At 49.8% G+C, this 16,122-nt stretch overlaps 1 protein-coding gene across 1 annotated transcript in view; it reads left to right on the top strand.

Annotated features, from left to right (window-relative positions):
• The window catches only part of PAX5 (paired box 5), a 191,577-nt gene that overhangs the window by 23,350 nt on the left and 152,105 nt on the right, over positions 1 to 16,122 (top strand). The window contains exons 4-5 of the mRNA XM_049626509.1: positions 4,489 to 4,553; positions 7,977 to 8,105. Coding sequence (XP_049482466.1) covers positions 4,489 to 4,553; positions 7,977 to 8,105 — 194 coding nt within the window. The remainder of the gene's footprint in view (positions 1 to 4,488; positions 4,554 to 7,976; positions 8,106 to 16,122) is intronic.

The raw sequence follows: 16,122 nt of genomic DNA, 5'->3' as shown, positions 1-16,122 counted from the left end.
GGGGCACACTGTGGCACTTCACTCAGAGCTCTTTGTGTCTTTAGCCAACCAAGCCAGCAATGCAGATGAACAAGGACACTGTTGGTGCCTCCCTCCCACCGCCACCCGCCTCCCCCTGCCCCGTCCAAGAAAGCCTGAGCCATCCCTGCGTGCAGTTTTATTTTCCATATGAAGGCAAAGCTGCTCTCCAAAGCTGCGTTCAAACGGGTGCAGTTTCCAAGTAACTGTCTCGCAAACGTCATGATCATGATCTAAGAGCGTCCACAGATTCCTCTCCCAGCTCTTGCCTCCCCGGGGGCAACTTCTCACTCTTCCCCTACTTCACACAGCTAAGGAGGGAATGGTGGCTGGATTTGTAGCTATTCCGGTGGCAGCAGTGTCGTCTCCACTATCCACCCCTACCAGTGTATGCCTTTCTGCTGTCTTCTGGGAGAGCAGCCTGGGAACCCGTGACTGACACGGAATTCAGCGACACCGAACCTGTTCTGCTCAGCATGTGGGAGATTTGCTGGGACACGAGCCATCATGTTTATGTGGTTTCCTACGGACAAAAAAGGGCTGGGGGTGCTGCACGACCTGCACCAAGGATTCTTAGAATCCAGCCCGAGTGTCAGTGGGAGGTGACTGTCCAAGAGCTGACGGAAGCCGGTAATGGAGCCTTCCTTCCGATCCAGTCCTGGATCTCTAAATCAGGGGCCAAGTGGTGGGGACTGCGAGTGGCACTCCCAGTTAGAAGGACGGTTCCACTTAGCAACGATTGGTTGTTGTCATGTGAGAACGTGGGATCAGGATTGCTAGGTGTTTCGATTTTTCAAGGGAAGCTACAAATCCGTGTATTTATGTAAAAGCTCCCACCCTACAATTATTGGCAACTAATTCAAATAAAACAAATGACTGTGCAGGCCAAACAAAACTCACTCAGGAATTGATGTGGCCTGGGGATGACAGTTTGTAAAGTCTACTCTTAATCTGAACTTGGGCAGCAAGACTTCTGAGAGTGTTTACCCATTCCCCTCTTTCTTCTCCACATCAGTTGCTGGCCTGGGTGTCTCCTGTGGGCCCCCTCCCAGCATGGCCCAGTTGGACCCTTGGTTTGGGATTCTTAGCACAGCTGATGACCCAAGATTCTTACTGCACCAATGGCAGTTTGACCAGTGCAGTAGATGTGGGTATATCTTCAGCCCTGTCTTCCTATTTCCTTTTAAAAGGCACCATGATTTTCTCCTCCAATGTAATTGTGTAATGGAGGGCGGGGATGGAGGAATATGTGTGTGAGAAGACCTAGCCTTTCAAAGAAGTGAGGGTGATGTTGAAATAGTATCCTTACAAATGCCTGTAATACCTGAAGCCCTTGAAGTTTAGTCCCTCAGTTTCTAAATGGATTTGGAATCCAAATAGACTTTATGTCTCCTATAGGAAATATTTAGCAGAGGGGCCACTTCTTTTGAATGTGGTGCAAAGGAAATTGCTCGAGCATGGGAGCTGGGAGTCTGGGCTGACCTGCTGTGTGACCCTGGGCAAGTCACTTCAGCACTCTGGGCTTTGGTGTCCTCATTTGCAGGAATTGGTGGATTGTTGAATTCCCTTCTCTGCTGGACCATCTAGGATGTTCACATGGCACCCAGGATCATGCTCATGCACAGCGAAGTAAAGGCAAAACCCTTTAGTGTTAACTGCCAGGTAACCAGACTGTCTCTGGTTTAGAAGAGGTCCGGAGTATGACTCTTACTGTGACACGTCTTGATGATTGCTTGTTAATTTAAATTTTTTTTTAGAATTGCTGTGATTCAATTAGTCTTGTCCTTCCTACCACCATTTCTTCTCAGTGGAAGATAATGCTCTTTGTTCCTTTTTTTTTTTTTTTTTTTTTTTTTTTGGCAGCTGCTGCAAGCAGATGGGCAAAATCTCTATCCCTGGGGACAGCTTTGGAGGGTTCCCTACAATTCTGGTCTTGCCTATAAAGGACAGCTCCTCTATAGCCTTAAAATAGGGTGTGGGGATGGCTACTTTCCCCTCCCTAGTTCCCAAGGGGATCTCATATGTTTTTAAGGTATTTGTAGAAAATATGAACCTTTTAAGGTTGAAGCTGGTCTTTAATGTTTCTGAAGATACTGCTGAAGATAACAGCTAACATTTATAGCAAACTTACTGTGCAACAGCTGCTATTCTAAGTAATTGATTAGTTTCATTCTCATCATAACCCTATGATGTAGGAATGATTCTTGGTCCCATTTTTCAGATGAAGAAACTGATGCACAGAGGAGTTAATTTACTCAAGGTCATGCAGCTGGCAAATCGGAAAACTGGGTTTCAGACTCTAGTGGTCTGATTCTGGAGCCTGTGGTTTTAATCAGTATGCTGCAGTGGCCTCTTAATGATTTGTAACAATTAATAATGTTTTACCAAATGGCTTATATTTTAAAAGAAAAATAAGGAAAACGTAATTTTCTTTGCTCTGCCTAGGTACAAACTTAATGGCCAAGCAATACTCTGTAAAGCTAGGACTTTATAGGAAATAAATATGAGAAATAGTTCTCATATATTTTACCATACATTTATATGTACATAACCCATAATATAGGTAAACTGTATTTATATCTGTATAGCCAGATACTCACATTGAGCTATATCTCTGTAGACAAACACACATGTATCCTTGGAAAAGGTGACATACACACAAATACAAAAATTAGATCAGATTCTAACTTAATTCCAGGTGGTCCAAAAGACTATCTCACTCCCAGGTCCTTGTCAATATGCTCCATGTTTGTTTAGTTAAAATAAGAATTTTGAATATTGGAGGAAACAAACCAACCCTGAATGCATTTTAAGCAACACTTAAGCTGACTCATAAGAAAAAGGCAAAAGGCCCTGGGGGCTCCAGGGGCCTGGACTCCAGGGGACCTGTGGTTGGGCTGTGTGGTGTGAACAGAAATGTCCGTTCAGGCTCTCAGCTGAGCATGCTGAGGGGCCTCGGTGCCCTCCACTGAGCTGTGAGATCTCTGAGGGCAGAGACCATAACCCAATGAGGGTATCCTTACTCCTCTCCATTTGTACAAGCTGGAGACTCAGTGCAGCTTGAAACTTGAACTTCCAGAAATAACGGTCTGGAATGTGAAAAAGCCTCTCACCTAACACTGAGTGAAGAGAGCCAGATACAAAACCATGGACGCGATTTAATCTTGATTTTGTTAAAGGAAATGGGTATTTCCTAATATGAGTAGGAATGTTAGCATAAAGGAGATACATCGAAATGTGATTTTAGATACCTTCTTTGTATTTCTCGTCCTAATAGTCTACAATGAGCACAAAGTACTTTTATAATTAAGAAAAACCCTAATAACTGTTCTTTTAAAAGGTGATCCTTGGAGGCTGGAGTAGAACGTCTCCAAAAAAGCTGAACATTCTGTTACCACCCACCCTTCTCCCTAATGAGAAGGGAGAAGCTTCCCTTCTCAGGGAAGGAGCTTTCGTGCAGATCCCACAGGGACTTTGGGCCCAGCCCTGGTTGGTTGCGCTATGACACACAGGGCTTGGGGTCTCACGGGGGAGACCCATATGAGTGTGCTGTTCTAGACAGAAATTTATAAGCTAAGCTTCTCAGAGCCCAAGGTCCTACAGAAGAACATCAGAGCTGCCGGGGCAAAGGAAAAGCAGTACCACTATTATCCCTTTCATACAGTGGGCTTTGTTTGAAGATTTTTTTCCCCAAAAAAGGATTTAATTAGAGTGGTCTGTTCCAACTGCCTCATTGTGTGGAGGCCTGCAACAGAATGGACTTGCCCAGGGTCACAATCAAGTTCATCATATTAGAACTAGGGCAAGGTCTCTGGAAAGACAGGCCAGCACACCCCCGGCTCCTGGCCTTGTTGGAGCCTAACCATGTGGCTTTGTACACGGCAGCTTTGGAGGCTTCCTCTTAGCAAAGCCAGGCCTGTCCCGGCAGCACTTTAACCCTTTCTAATTTCAGAGCAACATGCATCTGCTTCCTTTGGTAATTTTTAATGGGTGGGGACGTGGCTCTCTCCTGTGGCTCTCTCCTGCAGAGAAACCAGAGCACGTGGGCCCCCAGGGAACAGAGAGGTCACCTGGTTCAGTCCCTTCATTCCACCGAGGGGCGGGGTGGGCAGAGGTCCAGGAAAGGGAAGAAAGTCCCTATTAGCGTCCCTCAGGGAGTTCCTTATGGAACTGGAGCTGCTCTAGAGAAAAAAATGTCTGTTTGTAACATTAATGTGTCATCCTTTTTCTACACAAGAGGTACTTGAAGCCCAGAGAGGGGTGGGAACAAGTTACCCAAAGACACCCAGGGAGTTAGGGGCTGAATTGGGACTAGTCCATAGTGCTGCTAACCCCCTACACTCCCAATCTGGGGTCATAACCTCCCTCCTCGTCTGCCCCAGCTTGCCAGGCCTTTTCCGTGCATAGCTGGTTGAGATCTCTTCTCCGTGGTGGTAAATAGCCGTTAATTTTTCCCCCAACTGTCCACAGGATCATCCGGACAAAAGTACAACAACCCCCGAACCAGCCGGTCCCAGCTTCCAGTCACAGCATAGGTAAGAACTTCTTAAAAAAATTTAAAAATCTAATGGGCTCCAAATATTCTAAAGAACTTTTTAATCATTCTTATGGACAGATAATTCTGCATAAAACACTTCGGCACACGTACTAATGCGCCTTCTTTGTCATTCTCCAAGGGCTGAATCTGGTAAATGAATTTTATAAATACTGCTAAAAGGTTTTGAATTTTACTGATTATTATGATAAATAGCTTTCACCATGAGACAGAAAATTGAAATCTAAGCCAAAAAAAAAAAAAATCCACTAATGGGGGTCTATAGAATGTCAGATAATTAAAGTAATAAATCAAGAAAGGGATACTTATTCATAACATTTTCTGCATCATTAGTCAGTAAGTAGTTTTGAATGTGTTTTTTTCTTCTATCAACCAGCCCTTCTACAATTCTTTGTGCACTTGCAGTCTTGAGTGAAGATGTGGCAAAACTTCCCAAACTTTCTCTCTCTCTCTCTCTCTCTCTCTCACTTCAATCTCATGTACTCCATGAACTGTCGAGGACTGCCAGTGGGGCTTTTGATACTCATGGGAGATAGTCTGAGTGAGCATGACTTATAAGGGTTGGGGGTCCTATTTCCAACTACTAAAGAGTTCAGAAGTTTCGCTTGCCTGTCCTTTCCCCGAAAAGACTGTGAGATGAAAATGACATGTGTCTATTTAAGACATATTATTTCTCCACTTGGGATAAAGGGAACACCTCTGGGGGGAAAGTTATTCTACTATAAGAAAGTGCTGACCATTCAGTTCAGTAAGCCTCTGATAGTCCCGGTCAATGTCACTTAATAATGCCTCAGACTGTGTAATGTTTCCCCACCTTTGTCACTCCCTCTTTAACTGAAGAAACCCCCCCGCAGTGATGGGGGATGGGCAGAGGCAGGCTTATAGTTCCAGCTCTGCCATTAACTCATCCAGTGAGTACGTCCCTTTACTTCTCCGAGTCTGTTTCCCCATTTGCGGACTGACGTGCGCAAACTAGGTGCTCCCTGAGGTTTCTGATCCACCATGGTTGCCTCTGTGGATAAAGGTAAGAGAGAGTTCCTCCCTTCCATAAAATAATTATTTAGGAATCCATTCAAAAAGTGTTTGCTAAGCCCCTGCTTTGCATGGAGACTAGTGTTATAAAGGAGGCAGGACAGAATCTCCATTCTCATGGGCTTCTCGGTCTAATAGGGGAATGTAACGAAGAGAAGTTTGCAAAACACTGAGATAAGGCTCAAGAAGGAAATACAGGATGCTGTGTGAGCCAAAGGCAGGGAACTGTTACCAGCTCTGTTGAGCTGGTGTGAAGAGGGTTGAGGAGGGCTCCTGGGGAAATGTTTGTGGCTGAGATTTCCCTTGTAGCTTTAACTATTTCGGATGACGGAGCAATGAATATGAGACTAAGAATACCCGATAATATTCTTGCAATTGGGTTAGAGGAATAATTCTACTTGTAGGTCAGCAGAATGCTTTGTCTCGGAAAGTTTTATAAAAAAATGTACCTTGTATGCGTCCAGGCCTTTATCGTTTACAGACTTATTGAGGAGTGAGGAAATGGAAGTTAGAGAGATTAAATAACTAGCCCAAGGTCACATTGCTCATAAGTGACGGAGCCAGAATTGGAACCTGGGTCTTTGGAGTCTGGCACAATCACAAGATAACCAGAACTATCGCTGGCTCTGTCAGCAACATGGCGAGCCTTGGTTATATGTGCTTGTTGGTTTTTAAAGTACCAAATGACGTGTGATCTTCTTTCTTCCTCTGTTCTTTGCACCTTAATACAGAAAAGGTTGTGAGATTTGCATAAATCTATTTTGAGGAGCTTCTTCTGGTGAAGGAAAAGAGAAGTTAACGATTTCTACTTCTGTGTCTCCTAAGGAAGATCTAAAATCTAACTCAGATATAAGAAGAAAGGCACTGTTCCCTCTAGGTCTGTAGGAGCAAGAGCTGGATATGCTCCCAGGAAAGCAACAAACAGCTTCTCACGCAACACCACCATTTCTAGTAATTTCCTACACTTTAGAGTCAAAGGCGGCTCCACCTGCCTCCAGCTAGTTATAGCCCAAGGAAATGTGTCAGAGATTGGTTTGTAGGTTTTAATGAACCAAGAGAGAATTCCCACAGCCCAGAAATGGAAATTCAGCTGTACAGCTTGAGAGGACCCTGCCGACTTGGCTGCTCTTTTCCCCTGGACTCTGGGGTTAGGAGTTAAAGTGAAACTTGCGCAAAACCTCCCCTCCCCTCCCCTCCCCTGTTCTTATCCTTAGGAATGTAGAGACCTGGCCTTAGTCACAATAAGTCACTGAGCTCAGCCCATGTTTCTGGGCAGGGGAAATCAAGACTTTAAGTCAGTAGACCTGAGGCCAAGTGCTGGTGCTACTGCTTATTGGCTAGATGACATTTAGCGAATCACTTCACTTTATGGCGCCTTCAGTTTCCTCCTTTGACCCAGGAGTATAAATAACAGCACTTGACATTGTTGCAACCGTCAAATGAAAAGCAAGGCATTAATGTGAAGCGTATTATTGTTCTTCATTATTACTTAACGAGGGGCAGATTACTGTAAGGGTTCAGACTTCAGTTTCTGGATTCTGTGGCCTTGGGCAAGTCGCTTACCTTTCCTGAAGCCTGGGTTCCCTTACCTTTCCAATGAGATAACAACATCACCTCCCTTACAAGATTGTTCTTAGAATTAAATAAAATAATGCCTCAATGATGCCTGGCACAGAGTAAGTTCTCAGAAAACATCAGTTATCATTATGATATTATACATATCAGTATATATTATATGTGCACAATATATATTCTATTATATAGCCTATCATTATTACATAATTAATATTGAATGTGAAAATCCAGGTAAACTAGAAGGAGAAAAGACAGTGAGGAACTATAAAGAGAAGGAACAGTTTGCCATTTGGAGTTTTGTTGGCTAAGTGTATGAGTGTGCAGGTATTTATGTCCGTGTGGATGGGTGGATATGTAAGCAGGGAATGAAGCTGCCTAATGAGCGGTCTAGGCTGGCTGGTGGTAGGCCCCAGCTCCCCCCTTCTCTTCGCCGCCGTTCCCCTGCTTCCTGCATTCTTGGACAGGATTTGAGCTACTGCTCTTCTCACGCTGTCCTGTGTGCCTTTCTGCACCGTCAGCCCTCCTAGCTGCCCGTGCTCCCCCTTGCATCCCCCCAGCAGCAGAAAACCGGGGCAAATGCCCCGAGGGCTGCCCCCATCGCCCAGGTGTAGACGCTGCCATAGGGCGGGTGTCCTCCGCGAACACTCACTGCATCCCGCGCTCCCGCTGCTCCGCAAACAGTGGCATCCAGCCCAGTGTAGGGTGAGTGCTTTTGTTTTGGCCGGCTGCCCGGCAAAGCGCCCGCCCCCCACAGCCCTCCCGCCGGGCCCTGACCAGCCCCTCTCCCTCTGCACAGTGTCCACGGGCTCCGTGACGCAGGTGTCGTCGGTGAGCACGGACTCGGCCGGCTCCTCGTACTCCATCAGCGGTATCCTGGGCATCACGTCTCCCAGCGCAGACACCAACAAGCGCAAGAGAGATGAAGGTAAGAGATGCCTCTGCGGTCCTGTCCGGGGCGACCCGACCGGACGGGATCTGCTGTGGGGCCGTCAGTGAGGAGTAGAAACAAAGATGCCTGATGAGCACCGGGAGTCCCCAGGGCGGGTGGACACGGGAAGGGGCTGGGTGCCCTGGGAGAGGCAGGCAGGGTACTGGCTGGGATTGCGGATTTCTCGCTAGTCTGCCCTCATCTTCACCCCTTGGGTGAAGGAAAGAGGGCCTGGCAGAGTCCTTGTGTTCTGAGCTTTGTGGTCTGTAAGAAACCTGTGTGCAGATCTGATGCCCAAGGGCACGGTGTGCAGGGTACAGTGCAAGGCCTTTTGTCTCCTTTCTTGGGGAGCCTGGGAGCCGAGGGCGTGCTGGGTGCCCTGCAGTGAGAGCCGCACACCTGGGCGGAGGGGGTCAGCAGGTGGGTTCTCCCAGCTGGCTCTCCCAGAAGGCCTCCGACGACGAAGGCAGCGATGGTGGGGGGCTGAGGAAGTTAATCATCTCATCTCTGCCCTTGGGCCTGGAAGGAAGGAGTGCAGTGGCCTCCTGGGGATTACAAAGATGACAATCTTCCCAGTTGCTTTTTCTGAACCCCTGTGTATGCCTGCTGCCTGGGTCCCGGGAGCCGGCCATCTCTGTCCTGCACACAGGCCTACCTTAACCTGGGTTTCTGTTCCCTGATGGGCTGCCAGTGCAGCTGACGTTAATGGGTTTGAGAGGAGAAACGAACCCCTGGGAGTCTGTAAGACCTTCTCCAGGAGAGGGGGAAAAAAAAAACGCCTATGGTCTAGGGCCTGAGAGCTGCGTGACAGAAATCTTGATTCAATTATTCTGTTCCTCAGCACAATTCCCTTTCTCGGCTCCCTGTAAGGGATGTGTGTTCTCGTGAGCACATGCCTAAGTACTTAAGATCTGTAACTAGAAAATTGAGTCGGCCCAGCGGTGGATTGGCCTGTGGTCTTCGTGTTCTGGGCAGTGTGGAAGCTGGATCTCTGGCCTCCTCTTGGAGCTGTGGGGGCGCCGGGGGGGGGGGGGGATGATTCACGGCTTTGGAACTTCCCTCACCCCTTTCCCCTGTTCTAGACACTCGGAGCAGATGTCAGAAGTCTTTAACTCAGTGGGTGGTTGTGCTGTGTTACCGCAGGAGGCAGTGGGCCTACCATCTCTGTTGGTTTATGGGGTTGGTGCTGTCATCTTTTCTGCCATTGTCACCTGCACTCACAGCAGATGTGCCCAAGCTGGGGCCCGGCTGTGTTTGATCACAGTGGAGGGGCAGGTTGTGTGAGACTCCCTCACAGGCCGAGGGATCCCGGCACAGACTTTTGGAGAAATTAAAAAAAAAAAATCTAGTTTGATGTCTATCACCAAACAGGTCCTGATTTGGCAGGGGGTGGGGGCTGTTTTACTGTGTTTGTGGAGCACTGGGGGGAGGGGCAGCTGTTTTACTGTGTTTGTGGAGCATTATATTGGCTTTTAGCTTCTGCTCATCGGCCACTGTTCAGCTTCTCGTGCTGCTTTAAAAGGTATCGAGTGGGGGGCATTGAGGTGGCTTAGTCGGTTAAGCGTCCAACTCTTGATTTTGGCTCAGGTCATGATCTCGAGGTTTGTGAGATGGGTTCCCACATGGGGCTCTGTGCTGATAGCACGGAGCCTGCTTGGGATTCTCCCTCTCCCTCTCTCTCTGTCCCTCCCTGCCTTGTGCTCGCATGCACTGTGTCTCTCAAAATAAATAAACATTTAGAAATTAAAAAAGCTATCGAGTGGTCAGAATGCAGGTGTTGTTGGTCTAGACTGCTCTGTGCCATCAGATCATTTCTCGAGGACTGTGGCCCAGTTGGGGTATTGACCTTTAAGAAGGACAGTGACAGATTGAGATGTGTCCGGGTGGGTGTCACCTGGAATGGCGGGGATCTGGATATTACAGCCCCTGGAGAACACCTTTAGCCTCTAGGGTTGTTTCGATACGACAAAGAGAAGAATGAGCAGGACTGGACTGTTGCCTTCAAATATTTGGAGAGCTGGCCTGGAAGGTAAGAGGAATGAGACTTTGTTGTCTGGCCTTCAAGGCCAGTCTGCATCAGATTCAGAATTTCAGCTCAGTGTAAGAAAAAACTTGTAGATATGAGAGTGGTCTGAGGCAAAGGGAGCTACCTTGGTAGGTAGTGAGTGCCCTGTCACTAGAGGTATGTAAGTAGAGCCTAGGTGACCATGGGCTGGGGCTGCTGTATGAGAGCATCAAGGATCAGATGTAGGATTGGATACTCTTTGAGACCAAGTACTGATCTCCAGAAAGACCTGGGAAGTGATCTAGTCCGTTTTCCGGGGGCTAAGGGACAATGATTTGATGGTCCTGGAAGCCGACAGGATTGGGAAGAGTGGGAGCCCCAAATGGCAACCAGAGCCCCTTCTCCCCTTGCAGCACCAGGAGTGTGTTAAAGCAGAGAGGTGGGCAGAAGTGCCCTTGTTCACATCAGCAAACTGCCTTGAAGGACTACTCCCCAGTGCTCCCGGATACCCTTTCCCACCCTCCTTCCCTCTCTCCCTCCCTATCTCCCTGGATCCTGGCATTGGCTTCAGGGGGAGTTAAAGAGGCAGAAATTGTCACCCCTATCTTATAGGGGAGGAAACTGAGGCCCCAAAGAGTTCTGTGACATTGTCAAAGCCACACAGCTGGTGTGGCCTGGGGAGCTGGGAGCAGCTGGAGAGGCCCTGAAGGCCCCAGTTCCTTGGAATCCCCCCCCACCCCCCCAGCTCTCATTACCCTCAGTCCCTCCAAAGAGATGCTTGGGAGGTAGAGCAGCCTGGGGCTGGGCAGAGCCTGGGGACAGTGTGAGGAAGAGTTTCAAGCAGAAGGGACTGGTCAGCAGGTTGGATACTGCCGAGAGCGTGATGAAAAAGTCAGAAACCAGCACTGCTGGGCGCACTGGAGGGCTGGCCTCTTGCGGAAGACCACGGCACTGTTTTTCACAGGAGCCCTTGACAGCCTGAGGGAAGAGCTATGAGGAAGAGAGGCACAAAGGGCCAAGAGGAAGAGGCCAAGAGGAATCCTCACCCCCATTTCTCAGATGAGGCGACTGAGGCTCTGCAAGGTGGATTCTACTTTGCAGTCATCTCCAGCTAGGACTTCGGTTTTGCCCTGTGGGCAGTTCCTGCTGCCACTGTCATGCCCAGGCCTCAGGACAGGGGTGGGTGGTTACAGAGTCTAGTCACAAAGGGCCTGCCCTCTAGAGCTCACAGACTGGGGTCAAGACTGACAAACCCAAAGTCCCTCCAATGGTCAGTGTGTAAGATGGTGCTGTGATGGATGGTGACACCAGAGGGGAAGAAGAGCAAGGCAGGGAGGGGCAGATTTTGACCAAAGGGATCCAGGAAGGCTCCTCCTAGGAGGTGGCCCTTTATCAAGGGAAAAATAGTTTATACTGCTTCTGTTTTTTTTTTTTTTTAACGTTTATTTATTTTTGAGACAGAGGGAGACAGAGCATGAACGGGGGAGGGTCACAGAGAGGGAGACACAGAATCCGAAGTAGGCTCCAGGCTGAGCTGTCAGCACAGAGCCCGACGCAGGGCTGCAACTCACAGACTGCGAGATCATGACCTGAGCCGAAGTCAGACGCTCAACTGACTGAGCCACCCAGGCGCCCCTGCTTCTGTTTTTAAAATCAAATGAAATTTAAATTTTAGTTCCTCAGTTACACCCGCCACATTTCAAAGCGTTCAGTAGTCTCACGGTGTGCTGAGTGGCCACTGTATCGGATGATATGGCTTTGATGCAAGTGCTTGGTGCATAGTAGCTGCTCAAGAAGAGTGCTTCTTGGTGGAATGGGTCAGTCATGTGCTTGTGGAGGGTTCACAGTTAGTAAGGAGGGGGAGTGGGCAATCTCCTCAACCAGGAGGGTTTCTGTTTGGTATTTTGGGCTTCCACAGAAAGCTCTATTTGAATAAAGACTTCTGTAGCAAAAACAAAAAAGTTAGGGCACTGTTAGACTAGTGGATTGCCAGGGGCCCCTTTGGTCTAGAAATTCTAGGACTCTCCCCTGGGACATTTGCCTCCAAGATCAGCTTTGGGGATGTGGCCGCTGTGTCCTGATCTCAGATGAGCTGTGTGCGGCTCAGGTGGCAGAGAAGGCCCTGGGGCCTCTGAGGGCAGAGCTGGGGCTGGCTGAGGGAAGCTACGGGAAGCAGATTGTAGCTCAGTGCAAGGAACTGCTTTCAGATAACAGCCAGGCTAGGCCAAGGATGGAAGCATTAGCTTGGGAAGGGAATGAGCTCCCTGTCATCAGATGTGTGATCAGGGACTAGACAAAGGAGAGGCAGAAGAGCCAAAGAAGGCATTCTGATTTGGATCCCATGACTTTGAGACCTGTTACAATCTGGGTAGCAGGTGCTTCTGTGACCTCCTATGTCTGCAAGTAGTTTTCCCTACTTGTTTTTCCCTTCTGCCACCTGACTCTGAGGTGGCCGTCCACATGGACTTGACTAGGCAGAGGCCACATCGCATGCGTTTCTCTCCCTGGTCAGCTCCTTGGCACAAGGCACAGTGCCCAGAGGTGCTCAGGAGTTCTGTGGCTGGTACTGAGAGCTTTCGTGAAGTCTCTGGTGTAGGCCTCAGGAATCCCACTGGGCCAGGGGGACAGAGCCTGATGCGGTGCTTCCCCCACTAGGAGGCTGGACTGGGCCAGGCAGGAGCGGCTGTGAACAGTGGCCATGGGTGAAAGGGCAGCCCCAGACCCTGTGTTTCTTCCTGGGCCTTGGATCTCCGGTGGGGTCTCTGTCCACCATCTATCTCCAGGGCCCCCATTAAGGTCCCCTTGACTCCCCCCTCCTCTCCAACCCCCAGAATTTGAAAAGCTCTGATGAGCACACCAAGGTCAGCTGAGCGAGAATCCCTTTCACTAGCTCAGAAGGCTGCCCAGTCCAGGACCAGTGTGGACTGTGGGAGCCACAGCTCCTTTGTGAGCAGTAGAGGTACACTGCAGGTGGAATTTCTGGCCTTCTGTCCCCCGGCTTCTCTCTGCCTGAAGAGGGCACAGGAAAGGCATCCAAAATCCCTAGGTGGCCTGTCCTTTTCAAAATGCCAAGTCCAGCATGACTCTCAAGGAGAGGATTGGGGGGCATTTAGGAGGGGCTCCTGTCATGACTATCTCTACCCCTTTCTGGGGGTGCCTGTCTCTTCCTCATGTCTTTCATTCGGGGGTGCATCTTATCCAGTGTTATCTGCCTTTGTTTGTGTCCTGTTAATAGACTTTTTCTGTCTGCTTCTGTCTGGTCTAGTGTGCATGCTCTCTCTCTCTCTCTCACGCACACACACTCACACTCTGTCACTCACGGTCTCACACATACACACGCTGTTGCACACCCGCTCTCTCTCACACACTCTTTCACACACATACACACTCCCTGTCTTTGTCACACACTCTCACATACAGACACAGTCACATACATACTGTCACACACACACACACACACCTCTCTGTCTCTCTCGTTCCTCTCTCTTTCTCTCACACATGCTCAGTCACTTTTTCTTTTCTTGTATTCACTCTTGCTCGCCCTCTTGCCAACTCTCTGCTCCTCTCTCTCCCAGGTTGGGAGCCCCAGCTCATCCCTGCTCTGCAGACCTCCATGGGACCCCACGCAGGGAGGGAAGGGCTTTCAGAAGCTCACAGACCGGCCCCCTCCCCCACCACGGGCAGACCCTGATCTTCTTCTATCAGGACCCTTTTCCTTGTTGGACACTCCCATCCTATCTGCTGCTCCCTGGCTTGGGATGGAAGGCTGGGGACGAAGGTGCAGAGACCCCTCTCGGATTTGCCAGAAGGGAATGGATGTGTGAAAAGAGTTATCGGCAGCCCTTGATTCCACAGATCGCTCATCTCTGGAGAGCCCACGATGAGATGGTGAGGTGTTGAGGCAAGGACACAGGCTCACAGGCCAGGGACAGAGCAACATGAGGACTTCCTGGCGTGAAATCTTCGGCGAGTGACTTAATCTCTCTGACCCTCCACTTTGTCATCTGGAAAATATCCGTAGCACAAGCCTTGTGGGTTATTGTGAGGATAAAATGAAATCATACCCTCAAAGGGTTTAGCCCCAGGGGCCAGTCATAGTAAGTGCTTAATAAATGGCCACGGAGGAGAGTGGGGCTGGAGGGTGTGAGGCCAGTCACAGGCTGAAGTCAAGCAGTCGCTAGCCTTCTGTTTGGTGGCTGAAACTAGGGATCTGCCCACCGCAGTCTTCCTGTTTGTAAGGCCTCTGCTGTGGCATCGAGACTGAACAACAGTGCCCCCAGGTGTCAGCAGCAAGACGAAGGGCCACTTGCTTTCCTTTGCTTCCTTTCCTCAGGACCTTGGTCTTCCAGCCCCCTGATGGAAAAGAGTAAAAGGATCAAGTCTCAGTCCACAAAGAGTGGCCCTAGGTACACACGAGAGGCTCCAAGATGGAGGGCAGAGGGCAGAGCACCTGGGCCTGGGAGGGCTGGGGGTGGGGTCATCAGCTTGGACCTCAGGGCTCCCCTGTTGGAGTGAAGGGCCTTGGAGAACATCTAGGACATGTCATTCCAGTCATTATCCAGAGGAGAAAACAGACTTGGAGAAGAGAAAGGGTCTGACCAGGTCACGTGGTAAAAATCTGGAAAACCCAGAGGGAGGGAATGGACTCTTCAGAACATCCTTGGTATCCAGCTGCCTTTTGATGTGGCATCTCCCAGTTTCTTCTGTCCCTTCTCTCCCATTCTCCTTTCCGGCTGCTGCCCCCACTGTTGAAAGCCACCAGGAACCTCATCTGCCTGTGCTGGGACAGAGGGGCTCTGACCCCTGACTCATCCCCAGGGCGAACCTCAACTCTTGACAATGAGCCTTGCCCTTCCTGCCTTGCCTCCCGTTCCTCTTCCTTGTCCCTTCTGTGCTTCTGCTCCCTGTGCGTTCTCTGAGCTTTCCTGTCTCCAGGCCATTATCCACACAGGGGGCCCTCCCACAGGAGTGCTGTCCTTGAGGCTGGTCTGTTGGCCTGGCCTGGTTCCCAGAGCCAGCCCACTCCCTGCAGGGATTTTCAGTGTTGGACCAGTAGTCCTTCACAGCCAGGCCCAGGATGGAGCATTGGAAGCCAGAGAGCCTCTGCAGAGAGGGAAAGGAGTGACTAGCATTTTGTCTCCGTCTTTCCTGGGGCTTTACCAGGGCAGGCCTCCCTTCCCCAGCCCTCCATGAGGTGCCCCCCTGGAGGTCTCCTCAGGCTGCCCATGCAGGGGCCCTTCTCTGAGTTCTTTCTTTGTCTATCTGTGCAGGGCTCAGAACCAAGGTTCCCACTGGGAGGGGGATCGCTTAGAAGCCAGGTGGCAATTCCCAGCCTGGCAGTCATGCTTTACTTGGCTTGCCTTGGAGTTAAAGTAATTTTTGATTAGTTACCGACATTTAAAAATCAGATTTCATATGTGGATGTTTGGCTTTTCTTGGGGAGAAAAAAAACCCAAAACTCCAATCTGGCAACACTGGGCAGACTTTCCCACGTAGCCATGACCGTCTGTGGCTGCTGGGCCTGCGGGCCTCAGGCTGCTCCCTGTTCAACTTGCTCTCAGTTATTCGTGCTCCGTTTTTCTCTACCTGAAGGCCTTTGAGTTTCTGGAGTCCTAGAGTGGACTTGGAGGAACAAGCATGAGTCCAGTCGATGTAACTAAAGCCTGTGCGGGGCAGCACCATGACCTGGCCCAATGGAGCTCTGTGTGTGTGTGTGTGTGTGTGTGTGTGTGTGTACACGTGTGCGTGTGGTCAGGGAAGTAGGCAGTCAGGTTCTTAGGCCAGTGGTGAGTGGGGTAAGGCACGGCAGTAGGGCAAGGTCAAGGAGCCACACCTCCCGTAGCCCAGAAGAGCAGTGAAATCGAGGTCATTCAGTCCACACCTACCAGATGAGACAGGCACAGAGGTCCCAGGCTTTGCCTCTGGGCGTGCAGGGCGTGCTGAGTGGCAGTGGTGATAGGGACCCAGGTTTCCATCTCCCAACCTGGCTGGCCACTTTCCGTATCCTTC

This window comes from Panthera uncia, chromosome D4 (genome assembly GCF_023721935.1).
Source record: "Panthera uncia isolate 11264 chromosome D4, Puncia_PCG_1.0, whole genome shotgun sequence".
NCBI classification, from domain to species: domain Eukaryota; kingdom Metazoa; phylum Chordata; class Mammalia; order Carnivora; family Felidae; genus Panthera; species Panthera uncia.
The sequence above is the reverse complement of the archived record's forward strand: the minus strand, read 5'-3'. Positions and strand labels throughout refer to the sequence as shown.